The 15,852-nt window shown below is 42.5% G+C and overlaps 1 protein-coding gene across 3 annotated transcripts in view; it reads left to right on the top strand.

Annotated features, from left to right (window-relative positions):
* The window catches only part of hm13 (histocompatibility (minor) 13), a 66,719-nt gene that overhangs the window by 23,784 nt on the left and 27,083 nt on the right, over positions 1–15,852 (top strand). For all 3 annotated transcript variants that reach the window (XR_011596116.1, XM_070896286.1, XM_070896287.1), the window contains exons 8-11: positions 1,773–1,856; positions 6,593–6,629; positions 8,617–8,719; positions 13,674–13,759. Coding sequence is in view for 2 of the 3 variants with exons in the window: in XM_070896286.1 (XP_070752387.1) it covers positions 1,773–1,856; positions 6,593–6,629; positions 8,617–8,719; positions 13,674–13,759 (310 nt within the window). In the remaining variant the exon portion in view is untranslated. The remainder of the gene's footprint in view (positions 1–1,772; positions 1,857–6,592; positions 6,630–8,616; positions 8,720–13,673; positions 13,760–15,852) is intronic.

The raw sequence follows: 15,852 nt of genomic DNA, 5'->3' as shown, positions 1-15,852 counted from the left end.
AAACCTGTTAGTGGAATTTTTTTCTGGGATGAAAAGAAATGTAGCCATTGTGAGTAAATGGGTGAAATTGATGTCGCCATGCTGTACAATAAAGAAATTTCATCCTGTGAAACATTGTAAATGAATCTACTACTCCCTCTTGGGTTGCTGTAGATAATCAGCCGTAAGAGCACCCCTTGTGTAACAGAAGGAATGCTCTTGCTGTTGCAGCTCAAATTGGGCAGTGAGTCCACTTTTTTTGCCCATGGACTCGCTCCATGCCCCGCTTGTGAAAGTGGTCATGTTGAGAGGTGAGCCATAACTTGTGGCAGAAGGAGAATTAACGCATCTTCCATGCCTCTAACTCCAAAAGTGAAGAAAATTCCCAGTGTTTGTGAATGATTCGGCTGCTGTTCGTTGATTGTACATAAACTTTTAATGCCCCTATATTGTGCAAGTTTGAAGTGTGTAGTTCTTCCATTTGTACCACAAATACAATGGGGTTAGCCATTATAAGTATTCATCTCTCTGGCAATTTAAGCTTGCTTTGAGAAGTCTGCAGTGGCCTAATTAGTGCATTCTGCAGTGTTTTGAAATGGAGGGCAAATTGTTATAGGATTGAGCACCGACATGATCTACCTGAAGAGTCCAACACTGAATGAAAATAATCTTTAACAATCTTTCAGAGAGAGAATAAACCAAAGGGATAACTGAACGGTTGACTATTTAAGGTGAATTGGAGTTGACAGGATGGGAGACTGGTTTCTGTTCTTCTATAATAAGCCCTTAAACACATGCAATTCATACCTGGGTCAGGAGGCAATTTTATTGCATTCTTAATCCCCCATTGTTTCTCAGTGGGGATGTCTGCAGGAATGTATAATGATTATAAAACCCTTCTATTTCAATTTAATTTTTTTGCACTTGGCCATATTCCAAGTTTTTAAAATATCGTGGACATAATTGTGACAAACTGGTTCCTAAGCTTGAGGGCTTTCCAGGGACTTTTACAAACCTCTGTCTCCTGCTTCCTCTTAAAAGGAGACGAGAGTTTGTAAACAGATTGTGTTTTGGATCAGTTCGGCTAAGCTGGTGGCCCGTTGCTCACCAGTACAGCTGCAAGACAGCAGAATTAGAAACTGTCAGCAAAATGCATGTTATTACTCTGGCTGGTGGTTGGATTCCAGATGGCCTGTGGTTGGGCAGTATCACTGTGCACAGCACGAACTGGAATGAGATGTACAAAAGCAAACATTCCTGCTGTAGGCTGCAGGACACCCCAGCTGCTCTGTGTTTATATAGGCTGGCGCTGGAATGTACAGAACACGTTGTGAAAGATTGTTCCTTTTTTAATTGAATGTCTCTCCCTTCCCTCTCATCCCCGCCCCCCCCCCAGCCGCAGCAACCATATTTCTCACTGACCCAACTAAAGACGCTGACTTGTGGTTTGGGTAGTATCCACAGGCGCCAGTAGCCCTCCGCTAACTCTCCTAAAGTGGCACTTCTTCTTCATGGTTGAACCTCAGCGGTGAGTGTAGACAGGCTATTTGTGATTGGGGGAAGGGGGGCACAGGAGAGCATCAATACGCACAATCCTATATCTGCCTGACCTCCACATGTACATTTGTAGCAGGGTTGCTCATTAGCCATTGGGAAAACGTGACTGTTTTGCTCCTGCTTTCTATTAGTTATGACTAATTGTATCTCCTAAGCACCCCCTCCCCCTTCTCTTTCCTGCTTGAACTAAAGGTTGGATGGGAATTTTGTTTTACTCATTTTATCTTCTTTTGTAGTGGTTTTCCCTCAAGATCTTCTCGAGAAAGGACTTGCAGCTAATAACTTTGCAATGCTCGGCTTGGGAGATATCGTCATTCCAGGTAATTGAATGAACTTTGTGAGGGGATCCAGTGTCTTTAAAAGTTGATGGTCCCAACTAAACCCATTCGCTAATTGTCTTGGCTTCCAGTGTTGTGCCTTCCTCCAGTTTAATGGGCAAACCTGAATAATCTTGTATTTCTGCAGCGGCTTCCATGGTTTTTCGGGTACAGTTGTACTGCCAATATCCTGCATGCATTTAAGGTAAGTACATGAGGGAGAAAGGAATAGAAGGTTATGCTGACAGAGTTGAAGGAAGAGGGGTGGGAGGAGGTTTGTGTGGAGCATGGACCAGTTGGGTGGAATGGCCTGTTTCTGTGCTGTACATTGTGTAATTTCTCCAATCCCCCATCCTACAGAACTGACCCATGTGAAGGTTGGAGTGTGCTGCACAGACACAAGTTCGTTAAGCTTTTCGGATGGAAGATGGTGGATTCTGCATTACAAAGCTTAGCCAGTGGTAGGGGGATGTGCATTCAGGAGCAAAACTTACTGAATCGAATTCTGCTTGAGGCATGCTAACACTCAGTATTCTAGAGTGCAGTTTCTTCCCACTGCGAGAAGAGAGAATCCTAGTAAGCTTGAAAACTACCAAGAATCTTGCTGATAACGGTGACTCTTTAGGTGGATCTCTGGGATTTTGTGGCACAGATATGGAATAGTCAGGAGGGCTGATGAGAAATGAGAACAAGTTAGTTTGCTCTTGCCAGGTAGTGTTGGGCAAGACCAGAGCTTAAAGAAGTTTGTGGAAATCCAGTTCCAAAGACTTGACCTAGTGTCTTGTGTGTCCCTCAAAGCTAGGGTTGTATATGATTACTTTTCATCTGGGATGTGTACTGCAGCTCCCAAATCTGTAAAAGCTAATGAGGGTGTAAACACTATTGGGAGAGCGCGAATGTTTCATACCCTGCAAACTAGCTATAGGTATGGCTTGCTCCACAGCGTGACTCTTTAACAGTGATGGATTTCCACATGTGTTTGATGTCCTGCTGCCAAAAAATTTTTGTAGTGAATGAGCTGAAGGATTTGAATTAATTAAATCCAGTAATTGGCTGGCTGTATCTACAAAGAATTTACTCTTGCTCTTCATTCATTCATTGCCTTGATTGTATCTGGAGAGACGATCCCTCTAATTATGCACTAATCTACAAATCTGTATGGATTCTAATGATTTAAAAACAAATTGCTGTTTGCGATGCAGTTTCCAATTCAAAGTAATTGTTGCAATAAAAGCATTGCCAAGGAATGAGTTATTTGCACACTAACAGACGGAGTCATTGCGGCAGCATGGAAAGATAACTAATTAGAATAAAAATTTGCATCTTAAATAATTGAATCAAATTTTGCTTTGTGTAAAAGTGTTTTTTCAGGTGACTTTTTTTTGTCCAGCTTTGACAAATGCTCACTGGGTATATGAAGCGAGGTTATAAAAGTTACCAGGTTAAGCATTCTTACTCTGCTAAATTGGTTGATCATACCAATAGATTGGAAACCAGTTAACATGATGCCCACATTAAAGGGTAACAAAAACAGTCACTGCATTGACTGACTCATTAGTCTTATTTCCAGTCAACGGAAGCTATTATGGGTTGCCAACTTGAGGATTATCTGAATAAAACCTAGTAAACAGCAGGTCATCATCATAGGCAGTCCCTCGGAATCGGAAGACTTGCTTCCACTCCTGAAGTGAGTTCTTTGGTGGCTGAACAGTCCAATACGAGAGCCACAGACTTTGTCACAGGTTGGACAGATAGTTGTTGAGGGAAGGGGTGGGTGGGACTGGTTTGCCACACACTCTGCTGCCTTGATTTCTGCATGCTCCCGGTAATGAGACTTGAGGTGATCAATGCCCCCCCATTGCACTTCCTCCATGTGCCGGTCTTTGGCCAGGGGCTCCCAGGTGTCAGTGGGGATGTCTCTCTTTATCAGGGAGGCTTTGAGAGGGTGTCCTTGTAACATTTCCCCTGCCCAGCTTGGCTCGATTGCTGTGAAGGAGCTCTGAGTAGAGCACTTGCTTTGGGAGTCTCGTGTCTGAAACAGCAGGTAACCCCCATGCAGAAAGGGGAGATTCTACTTGACCAACCTCCAACATTATTGAGGAAGCAACATTCCAATGGACCGACAGTGTACCTTAATTTCCAAAAGGATCTTGACAAAGTTCCACATTGAAGGCTATTGGTTAAACTCAAAGCTTGGGGATTCAAGATAAACTTTGGGGAAGGGATAAAGTGGCTGATGGTTAAGAAATAATGAGAACTCAGTAGATATGTCTGGGTGCAGGGGGGGGAAATGATGGGAAGTGCTGAGTGGGGTGCCTCGGGGCTCAATGTTGAGATTGCTATTGTTTCTAATTTACATAAATGGACTAACTCAAACTCCACGCAAGGTGATCAAATTTGCAAATGATAGATAAATGTGAGGTTATCCACTTTAGTGGCATAAACAGGCAGGCAGAATATTATCTGAATGGTGACCGATTAGGAAAAGGGAAGGTGCAAGAAGACCTGGGTGTCATGGTACATCAGTCATTGAAAGTTGGCATGCAGGTACAGCAGGCGATGAAGGCAAATAACATGTTGGCCATAGCTAGAGGATTTGAGTAGGAGCAGGGCCTTAATGAGGCATTTGTACAGGGCCTTAATGAGGCCATACCTTGAATATTGTGTACAGTTTTGGTTTCCTAATCTGAAGAAGGACATTCTTGCTATTGAGGGAATGCAGCAAAGGTTCACCAGACTGATTCCCGGGATGGCAGGACTGACATGAGGAGAGACTGGATCGACTGGGCCTGTATTCACTGGCGTTTAGAAGAATGAGAGGGAATCTCTCTCAAACATATAAAATTCTGACTGGATTGGACAGGTGAAATGCAGGAAGAATGTTCCCGATGTTGGGGAAGTCCAGAACCAGGGATCACAGCCTAAGGATAAGGGGTAAGCCATTTAGGACTGAGATGAGGCGAAACTTCTTTACTCCGAGAATTGTGAACCTGTGGAATTCTCTACCACAAAGTTGGTGAGGCCAGTTCGTTAGATTTATTCAAAAGGGATCAAGGGGTATGGAGAGAAAGCAGGAATGGGGTACTGAAGTTGCATGATCAGCCATGATATTGAATGGTGGTGCAGGCGCGAAGGGCCAAATGGCCTGCTCCTACACCTATTTTTCTATGTTTCTATACCAAACTGGAGACTCAGTAGAAACAGAGGCAGAATGACTTGGACCAAGTGTATAAGTGGGAGAAACAATGGCAGGTGACATTTCATGTAAACAAGTGTGAAGTGCTGCACATACGAAGGAAAAATAGGTAACACATGTACTCTGATGGCGAAGTAGCGAAGGAAATAGCTGAAAGAAACTTGGGAGTCTTAGTAGACTTGAGTTGCCACTAAAGATGTCTAACCAATGGTGGCAGCAATGAATCTTGGGAGTTCAGCTTGTGTTTGCTGATTGAACGAGACTAGCAGTCTACTTGGAGGCTCATCTTGATGTGGTATTCATTAATGGCCAGAAAATGAACACACAATAGAAGTTACAGCATGCCTGGTGGACAGCAACCACACAATGATCAAATTTAACATGATCTGGGTGTCTGAAATACCCAAGACAATGTTAAACTTTAAACTGGCTAAATTCAATAAAATAAGGAAACTAAAGCAAATTAATTCAGAAACTTGTTCCACAAGTAAATGTCTAAAAAATAAAAAAATACTCAACATGCCAAATAAATGTATACTGAAAATAAACAAACTCTGACTACAAAAACATGACACTACATAGATTAAATAAACTAATTAAAAGTGAGATTAAGATTGTTGGGGAGTCAGTGGATATTGAACTGCTTGAAAAGGAGAAATATGCAGGGTTGTGGGGAAAGAGCAGGGGCATGGAACTAATTGTATAGCTTTCAAAGAGCTGGCACAGGGACAATGGGCTCAACGATCTGTGTGCTCTATGATTCCATATCAAGAAGTTCTTTATAGAGCAGGTAATCAACACCTGGTATAGACTTCCAGGTAGAGTAATGGAGGCCAAAAGCATGGACTTGATTAACAAAGGGGAGGACCTTTTTAAGGCCCGTCTGGATGAACTAAGATGGGGCAAATTTCCTTCCTTTCGCAGTAATTATCTTGTGTTCAGCTGGCAGCATGAGCAGTATAAAAGCAACTTTAATTCTGTCAGGGCAGCATTAGTAGTTCTATAGTTAGCATCATTCTCCCAGAGTATGGAGCTGGGAAAGTTATCCAGATTTTCTTTTCTTGATGCTATCCAGTGATTCCTACTGGAAGGTATGTGTGTGGCGGCTGACGGGGAAGCATCAGGTGATGATGGGATTGGTTGTACTGCTCTCTACAGTTGAATGTAAAGCTGACCCTCACCATCTTGGCTCAATCAAGAAGAATGGCCTCTTGGGAGAGGTAGCAGAAGGCTGCCAAGACCCATGGAGTTCTACCCCTTTAAAGAGAGGCAGAGCCAAAGGGGAAAATACATATGGTATCTATCCCTTCTGTCTAACTGGATTCAAGTCCAGGTGCTAAAATGATGGGGCTGTGTTTTAACCCACTAATACCCAAGTCTCTCCAAGGTCATTAGGTATTTTAAGTTTTAAAATAATTCAAGTCAGGTGGTGTTGATGTACTGGGTGACCCTTCAAAGTACAGTTGCTGCCAAGGTTGAAGTTGACTGTAATCACATAACAATTCTAATTGGAGATGAATCTAATTCTGTTTTCTAACCGCAGGCATCTTCATTGCTCTTCTGCTTCGTTTTGATGTGAGGTAAGCTGCTTTAATACATGAATGAACAGAATTGTATATGGCTAAACTTATCGACTTGTGTTGTGTGCACGGGGGAAAAGATCTACCTACATTTGTCAAATGATATTGGAGTAGGTTTGTTGATCCTGGTAAAACTACTAGTCAGTTACTGTACACTAATAAAGCAGTGGAGCTGGAAAAGCCAGTTTGGATTTAAGGGTTTAAAGGAGGTCGAAATTGCAAATGTTTTAACTGATGGAATTGCAAACCTGCAATTTATAAATGAAAGTGTATGTGTTTATGTAAAACATAATATATTCAAATGTTTTATCCAATGTTCCCTGTAGTTTTTTTGGCCCCGCACGTGTCATTCAAAATACCATGCATGTGTGGATTTTACTTTCAATAGCTGGCTACACTGGGTCCCTGGAGCGCTGCACAGCTTACAGGGAACATTGGTTGTGGCGTAGTCTAGCTATTTAGAGTTCTGATTGTTCTTGGCAATGTTGGAAATGTACAGTATATAGCGATTATGTTTTCTGTACAGTTTACCTCTTTATACATCTCAGTTTCACTTGCATGTTTTTATTTTAATAATTCTTTCTGTAAAATTTCTGCCCTTGTCCCTTTCCTGAAGGCATTGATTCATTTGTGTAGTATGGTGTCTTCTGCTACCTCATCTAAGTGACCATTCTTCTTCTTAAAAACTTAGAGCGGAATGAGGCTATTTCGGCGCATCGTGTCCATGCCGGCCGATAAAGCTATCCAGCCTAATTCCACTTTCTAGCTCTTGGTCCATAGCCTTGTAGGTTACGGTACTTCAACCTTCTACCAATTATTTTAAATCTATGCCCCCTAGTTGTTGACTCCTCTAAGGGAAATAGATCCTTCCTATCCACTCTAGATAGGTCCCTCATAATTTTATACACCTCCAATAAGGTCTCCCCTCTGTCTTATCTGTTCCAAAGAAAACAAACCAATCTTTTCTCATAGCTAAAATGCTCTAGTCTATGCAACATCCTTGTAACTCTCCTCTCTACCCGCTAGTGCAATCACATCTTTCATGTAATGGGACCAGAACTGCACACACTGCTCTAGCTGTGGCCTATCTCGTGTTTTATACAGTTCAAGCATAAACTCCCTGCTCTTGCCTTATATTCTATGCCTCGGCTAATAAAGTATTCCGTATGCGTTCTCAACCACCTTATCTACCCGGCCTGCTATGTTCAGACATCTGTGAACATGCACTCCAAGGTCCCTTTGTTCCTGTCCACTTGACCAGTTCATATCCCTGCAATCTACAGCTTTTTTCTTCATTATCAACCACACAGCCAATTTTTGTATCATCTGCAAACTTTTTAATCATACCCTCTACATTCAAGTCTAAATCATTGATGTATACCACAAAAAGCAAGGGACCTAGTACTGAGCCCAGCAGAATCCCACTGGAAACATATCGGCCTAGAGGATGTATGTTGAGTCAAGGGGCTTCTCTGCTGCCTTCCCACATATTCTGTGCTTGCAGCAAGGATTGCTGGTTCGCAGCTAGGATTGGGAACCATAGACATTCTTCTCTTTTCTTCCCCCCCCCCACCCGTCTTAAACCTGGGACACTGAGGTCGATTGCAATGTCATCCTGGCCATGAGCCACTGACTTGGCAGTGTCTATGGATAAAATGTGGGACCTTCCTGCTCTTTGTGGCACACTGCTTTGCAGGCGAAAGGTGCTGAGCTGTTCAAAGAAGTAATTGCAGATTAAACAAATACTCCAAGCTGCTGTATTTGCTCTCCCTGGAATATGCTGGGGAATATCGAGCAGCATAAAATGACAAGTAACATGCCTACCAATGTTTAAAATTTGGTTTATTCTTCCAGGATTATGGGCAACATAATGGCTGTACTGATTAGATTATTACACTGAAATTCAGATTAATTGTATCTTAAAATCCTGCTATAAATAATCAGTATAGTATAGAGATTGTCAACTTGTTTGTTTTTTCTCGCCCAGTTTGAAAAAGAATAGCCGAACGTACTTCTACACCAGCTTCTTGGCTTACATCTTGGGTCTTGGACTTACCATTTACGTGATGCACACTTTCAAGCACGCTCAGGTGAGTTATGCTTTGTAGTCTTAAATCTCAATTGTATGAACAATGGCGGACAGGTAAAAAGACCTTCTGGTCCATCCAGCCTGTTCCATACAATTGCGATACCTTGTGTATCACAACATACACACTCCACCCCACCCCAAACCAATATGGATTTCGTGAGAGGCAAAAACACTTTTTTTTTTTAAAAAACCCAGACCAAATTTTGTGGGGGTGGGGAGAGAAATCTGGGAAATTCCCCTCCAACCCACCTAGGCGATCAAAACTATTCCAAGCGATCACTCTGGCTATTAAGTTCCCTGCAGTACAGGGTGCACCCCTCTTGTCCAGGACTCTTTCATCCGGAAACATCTGTGGTTTGGCATTAGTTGGGCCTGTGGGAGAGGAGCGTTTTCTTTTTTTCTAAAGTTTCGATCGGCTGCAATGGCTGATCATGTTTGGCGATCAGTTGCGCGTCAGTCAGTCGGTTGGTCGGTCCCGTCCACAGGATGCTGTGGCTCGCACTCGCACATAGAGGATTCTGGCCGCTGCCCACCGGTACCGATGAGCGAGACCTCCCATGATTCGGGAAATTCTCTGTTCCGGCACCAGTCAGATCCTGCGGGTGCCGGACTGGAGAGGTACTACCTACCTTCTGCAAGAGGTGATCTCCACTTGTACCTTGCTCCTTGTGAGTTTTCACAACCAATCATGGATTGATGCTGTTTCATTAGATTTGCTTTGATTTTACTGTCTTCCCATATCCTATCTTGCAAATGTACTCCATCGCAACATGCTATACTGTCCCCAGTTGTCAATCTTCCTAGGTTAACCGTCTCAAATTTGAGACCAACGATAGGGTGAGACTGCAATAACTTGAATTCCCCTATTGGATTCATTTTTGCAATTCACTTAAATATTTTTTTTTCCAGTTGTGTAATTCTAGGTTTAGCATATGACTGAAAAAGGAATTGACATTTCTCATCGCTAGAGAGCGCTCAAATTCTAGTAGAGGCCGCTGTAGTCTTTGCTGGAAACCTTGTTTGTCCAAGCATGTTCTATTGTAAATCGCTGAAATAGTTTATCTACCCTGTTAAACTTTATACTGTAATAAAGCATTCCTCCTACCTGCTTGCAGAGTAATGTGGTTAGTCACTCTGGCATGATTTGTATAACTCCCTTCGTATCCAATCTCCTCTGAGCAGCATTCCTTTTACATGTCAACTCAATTGCCAATTTTGAAAAAGGGCTAAACTTTATTCCCAGTTATTCTGGTCTAACCATATACTGCAGAATTATGTAGGCAAATCTTGCCTGAGTCAGATGGTTCTGGGTTCAATTCCTACTCCAGAGACTTGAGCACAAAAATCAAGGCCGACATTCCAGTGCAGTACTGCAGGAATGTTGCACTGTTGGAGTTGCTGTCTTTCAGATGAAGCATTAAACCGAGGACCCATCTGCGCGCTCGGGTGTACGTAAAAGATCCCATGTCACTATTTTGAAGAAGAGCAGGAGAGTTATCCCTGGTGTCCTGGCCCATATTTATCCCTCCATCAACATTACTAAAACAGATTATCTGGTCATTATCGCATTGCTGCTTGTGGGAGCTTGCTGTACAATGTTTTGGGATGTCCTGAGCAAGTCTCGCTCGCTCGCTCGCTCTCTCTCTCTCTCTCTCTCTCTCTCTCTCTCTCTCTCTCTCGCTCTCTCGCTTGCTCGCGTGTGTACATAGTTCAAGACCCATTATTAGTAAGTTTTGTGGTATGGGACCCACCCAGCAGTTCTGATAATTTAACAGTAATTAAGAGTTTGAAAGAAGTCTGTACAAGCATAGCTGTTGATTTTGTGCTTGTAATCCTTATGCTTTTCTATTTTTTTTCTATATTCTATTTGCTAATGGACCAATGTGTTCTTGGGCATTTAATTTGCCAGTCTATTTTTCTTATCATAAATTGCTCTCTAGTTTTGCACTTGGTTTCCCCTTGCCTTTGCTTCCTGTGGATTGCAACTTCACCTCCTGACCACCTGTTGAATTCCTACAAGGGTGTTTGATGGGGAAGGGAAATGTGAGCAAACTCCCCATCATGCCGTAATGCTGCATATATTAGCTTTGGGTGGTATATTTGCTGGAACATAAACTTGTTTCCCCCCTGCTCATTCTTTCATGCTTCACTTCACGCACTCCAGAGACTTGAGCACAAAATCTAAGCCGACACTCCAGTGCAGTGCTGAGGGAATGCTGCACTGTGGGAGTTGTCGTCTTTTGGCTGAGGACTTGTCTGCCCCCTCACGTGGATGTAAAGGATCCCATGGCACTATTTTGAAGAGCAGAGGAGTCCTCCCTGGTGTCCTAACCAATATTTATTCCTCAATCAATATCACTAAAACAGATTATCTGGTCATTATTACATTGCTGTTTGTGGAAATTGGCTGCCACATTGTATACGTTACAACAGTGACTACACTTCAAAAAGTCATCATCATAGGCAGTCCCTCAGAATTGAGGAAGACTTGCTTCCACTCTTAACATGAGTTCTTAAGTGGCTGTACAGTCTAATACGAGAACCACAGTCTCGGTCACAGGTGGGACAGATAGTCGTTGAGGGATGGATGGGACTGGTTTGCCGCACACTTTTTCCGTTGCCTGCGCTTGATTTCTGCACGCTCTTGGTGACGAGACTCTGTGCTCAGCACCCTCCCGGATGCACTTCCTCCACTTAGGGCGGTCTTTGGCCAGGAACTCCCAGGTGTCAGTGGAGATGTTGCACTTTATCAGGGAGGCTTTGAGGGTGTCCTTGTAACGTTTCCGCTGCCCACCTTTTGGCTTGTTTGCTGAGGAGGAGCTCGGAGTAGAGTGCTTGCTTTGGGAGATCTGTGTCTGGCATGCGAACTATGTGGCCTGCCCAGCGGAGCTGATCAAGTGTGGTCAGTGCTTCAATGCTGGGGACGTTGGCCTGGTCGAGGGCGCTAACGTTGGTGCGTCTGTCCACCCAGGGGATTTGTAGGATCTTGCGGAGACATCGTTGGTATTTCTGTGGCTGTACTTCATTGGCTGTAAAGCGCTTTGGGATATCCTGAGGTCGTGAAAGACGCTGCAGAAATTGAAGTTCTTTCTTTCTGATAATAGGGATACAGTCCTAGTCTTGTCACACTCTTTGGGAGATATTCAAGTTATCCTGTTCCATAATTTTTGAGTTGCATTGATATCCACCTTCAAACTGCAAAGCAGCATTATCTAGCATGCTACAACAAAATTTGAAAAATATTTGTGTATTTTCAATGTGCTATTTGTCCAACGAGCTCATTTTCAGCAAATGTCACTTCCTCCTCCTCTCTGGTGCTGACTACTTTGGTTTGCCTGTTCACTGTTTAGAACTCATGTGTTCATTTCATTTCCCATCTTTTCTGGATTAGTATCCCATTATTCTGATTTTCTGCTGTTATGCACCATCTTGTAGAAAGCATGTGCACTTCTAACAACCTCTAATGCAGTCGTGCTATTTCACTGGACTTGTTTTTTTTTCTGCCCCCCCCCCCCCCCCCCACCCATTAACATTTCTGTGACATTCTGATCGAAGAAAATTTGATTTGTTTTCCCGTATATCTGTCATTCATTTAATACCTCCAGTAACCTGCTCGCAGGTTGTCGCTACAAATTTCTTGCAAATCTTCCAAAGGGTCAATTACGAGGGCTGAACCCCGTCGTCCTCACACCTGAAATGTCTTTGGCCTTTTCTCTTTTTTTTTACAGATTCTGACTGACCTGTGTATTTCCAGCATTTAGAGGGAAGCAGTTTAATTTTGATCCGCACTAATCATCGAATCATTGAAATTTACGGCACAGAAGGAGGCAATTGAGCCCATCGTGTCCGTGCCTGCCGTAAAAGGACTAGCCAACCTAATCCCACCTTCCAGCTGTAGGTTATGGCACTTCAGGTGCATGCCCAAGTACTTTTTAAATGTGATTTCGGTTTCTGCCTCTACCACCCTTTCAGGCAGTGAGTTCCAGGCCCCCACCACCCTCTGGGCGAGCAAAGTTCTTCTCCACTCCCTCTAATCATTCTACTAGTTACTTATAATCTATGCCCTGCTAAACCTTGTGCAAGCAAGAAAGACACTGATGAGGTACAATCAAGCTAAATGACAGCCCACAATTATTTGCACTGTTCACCAACACCACTTTTAGTGGCCTCAATGGTAGTTCTAAAAGTGGAGTAGATTCCCACTATCTCAAACCCCTGTCGAGCCATTTTAGCAATAAAACTCGTCTATTTGTTTTTGTGAATGTGCATTGCAAATGGTTGACAAAATTAGTCTGAGAATTATTTCTGCTTCCTGTTATTATGGTAGTGCTCCTTTAAAGTCTGACAAAGATGCTAAAGTTTCATCTTGCAATGTGTGCTTTGAATGTTATGTGATCATTGCATGCAATGAATAATTTTTTGTTAACGTGGCTATCGTCGTTATCAACGCTCTTCAATGTGCATCTTGACATTTGGTGCATATTTTGGGACCTCTTTTTTTGCTAAGAAAACAATGAGAAATCTTTTTTTTTCCCTGCCCCTCCAACTGGGAAGAAATGTGTTTTTTTTTAACCAATTCACCAAGAAACAGTTAAGGAATGTATTGGTGAAAACTGATTTATATAAAGATCTGTGTCCCAGATTGTCTGAGAGGCAATACCATGTTGAACCAAACTACTTCAACTACATGAAGAAAGCCAGCAAGAAATAGAATCCCAATCATTTACGAATCCCATACGATTTATATATTTAAAAAAATGTTTTGAAGGGGAGTGGAAGATAAGTGTGCTTTCTGCTGCATTGAGAAATGTTGGTACAAGCCCTTGTGCAAATAAGTGTCATTTTTCAACAACACAAAATTCATCAAAGAGCAGATTATTATTGTTTTGGTTTAAACTAGGGATATGGAGTATAAAGTTTTTTTTTCTTCTAACTTGTTTTTTTGTAATTGCCAGCCTGCTCTACTGTACCTGGTACCTGCCTGCATCGGATTCCCAGTCATTGTTGCTGTGGTTAAGGGAGAACTCACTGAAATGTTCAGGTAAGAGTTTGGATTGAACTGACCAGGAATGACACTTGCACTGAGTCTTATTGTCAGGTGCATGCTAAATGTCTACAATTGATACAATTATGAATTGCTGTTTTGCAAACCTACTTTGGCAAATCCTGATTTCTGACTTGACATAGCACCTTGCTATAGATGGTATATCTGCAAGGCACAAATGTGTCCTGTATCAATGTAAAGCTTATTTTTATTCCCTTGGGCTCATCCATAAGCTGGAGTGTATTTCATTTTCATTTGTGGTGGACTATCTAGGAATTTCAGCCGAGATATTTTCCATGAAGAATAGTATGTGCACGTTTCAGAACAATGCACCTGCGGAGTTTTGATGCATATTTGAGCTTCACACTCTCGCTTCACTTCCTTTGAACTCTCTCTTTATTTGCTGCAGGCTTGCAAACAACGAGCATTGTCAATTATGTAAATACAGATGATTTACAATGACATGACAGAATTGTAATTAAGCCACTTCATTTATGGAGCCTTTGCTACATGGTTATCTTGTAATGAGTATCCTCCGAGACAACCCTGTATCATAAACCGTAAGCGCCTGTACCATCAGTAGCACCACAAACAACCTTGGCAATGGTTTCCTTTTAGTTGGAGAATCTGAAGCCAATTGTATTATTCCTCTGCCACTGTGGCGCATTGCTGGTGTGTATGCTTCAGTACTGTATTCCGCAGTACATTAAGCCTTTAGAACAAAGTCCTGTGATACTTTTAAAAGGAATAACTTAAAAACAAGCAATACTCCTCTGATAGTCCAGTAGGCCAAGATGCTATCAGAGGTATGGATCATAAAAACCAGAAAGATCTTCTGTTCATAATCCAGTTTTAGCTGATCCTTGCCATGGTGGCAGGAATGGTTGTCCTCTGTCCCTCTGGGATTTTGGGGGTTTGGGTGGAGACATTCAAGAATCCTACTCTAGATCCTATTCAGAGACGCCTTCTAGAATGTGTATGTTGGATGAAGATAGAATAAGAACATAATAGGAGCAGGAGTAGGCCATATGGCCCCTTGAGCCTGCTCTGCCATTCAGTAAGATCATGGCTGATCCCTTGATTCCCCTCCAGTCCAAAAATCTATCTATCCCAGAACGTACTCAACGATTCAGCATCCACAGCCCTTTGGGGTAGGGAATTCACAACCCTCAGTGAAGATATTCCTCCTCATCTCTGTCTTAAATGGATGACCCCTTGTCCTGAAATACTGTGCCTCCTAGTACTGGACTCTTCAGTCAGGGGAAGCATCTTCCCTGCATCTAGCCTGTTGAGCCCTGTAAGAATTTTGTATGTTTTGGTACATCAAATATTTTGGTACACCCAGTTAGCTCTGAAATGATTTATTTCCCAGCTCTGAGAGTTGGAAAAGAAACTAAATGCCAACAAGAAAGTGTGTGTGTGTACTAATATTCATCGATTGTCAGTGGATTTTCTGAACACCTGGCACTTGAAACATTGCCTCAGAAATCCTGGTCGGCTGCTTCCCACAGGTGACCGAGGGAAAAACTTTATATAAAAAAAAAATGTGCACTTAGCTGAAGCTGCTGCGCCCAAGCGAGTTCCCGGTCCTGAGACCTCCACTGACTGCGTCGCAACACGTGCAAGTCAGGACGTACGCAGGGCTGGAGCTGCAGTCGCACATGGCTCTGGGAGGCCAATTAGGTGAAGTATGTTCTCATTAATAATGGGAACTCCAACTAATGGAGTTCCCATTCTTATGAATGAGAACTCCACCACCCCCCCCCTCCCCGCCCCTCAACAACCAAAACACTAATTTTAAAAATTAGAAAAAATACACCATCTTTTGTTATTTATGTATTATAAAAATATATACCGATTTTTAAAGTTTTTTAAATTATGGTTTAAAATAAACTTACTGTAGTGGGGAGGGTTTTAACAATAAAATGTGATTTTATAATTTTATTTTTAAAATGTTTGTGTATTTTAAAACTCTTGTGCTTGTTAAAAAGTAGGCCTGCTTTTATCAGGCGCAAGAGTTTTGAAGATATTTGCTGGGCAAGATATGGGTAAAATACCGCAATCTTGCCCATGTAAATGTCCTCGCTCCC

Source organism: Pristiophorus japonicus, chromosome 12 (assembly GCF_044704955.1).
Source record: "Pristiophorus japonicus isolate sPriJap1 chromosome 12, sPriJap1.hap1, whole genome shotgun sequence".
Taxonomy (NCBI): Eukaryota; Metazoa; Chordata; class Chondrichthyes; family Pristiophoridae; genus Pristiophorus; species Pristiophorus japonicus.
The sequence above is the reverse complement of the archived record's forward strand: the minus strand, read 5'-3'. Positions and strand labels throughout refer to the sequence as shown.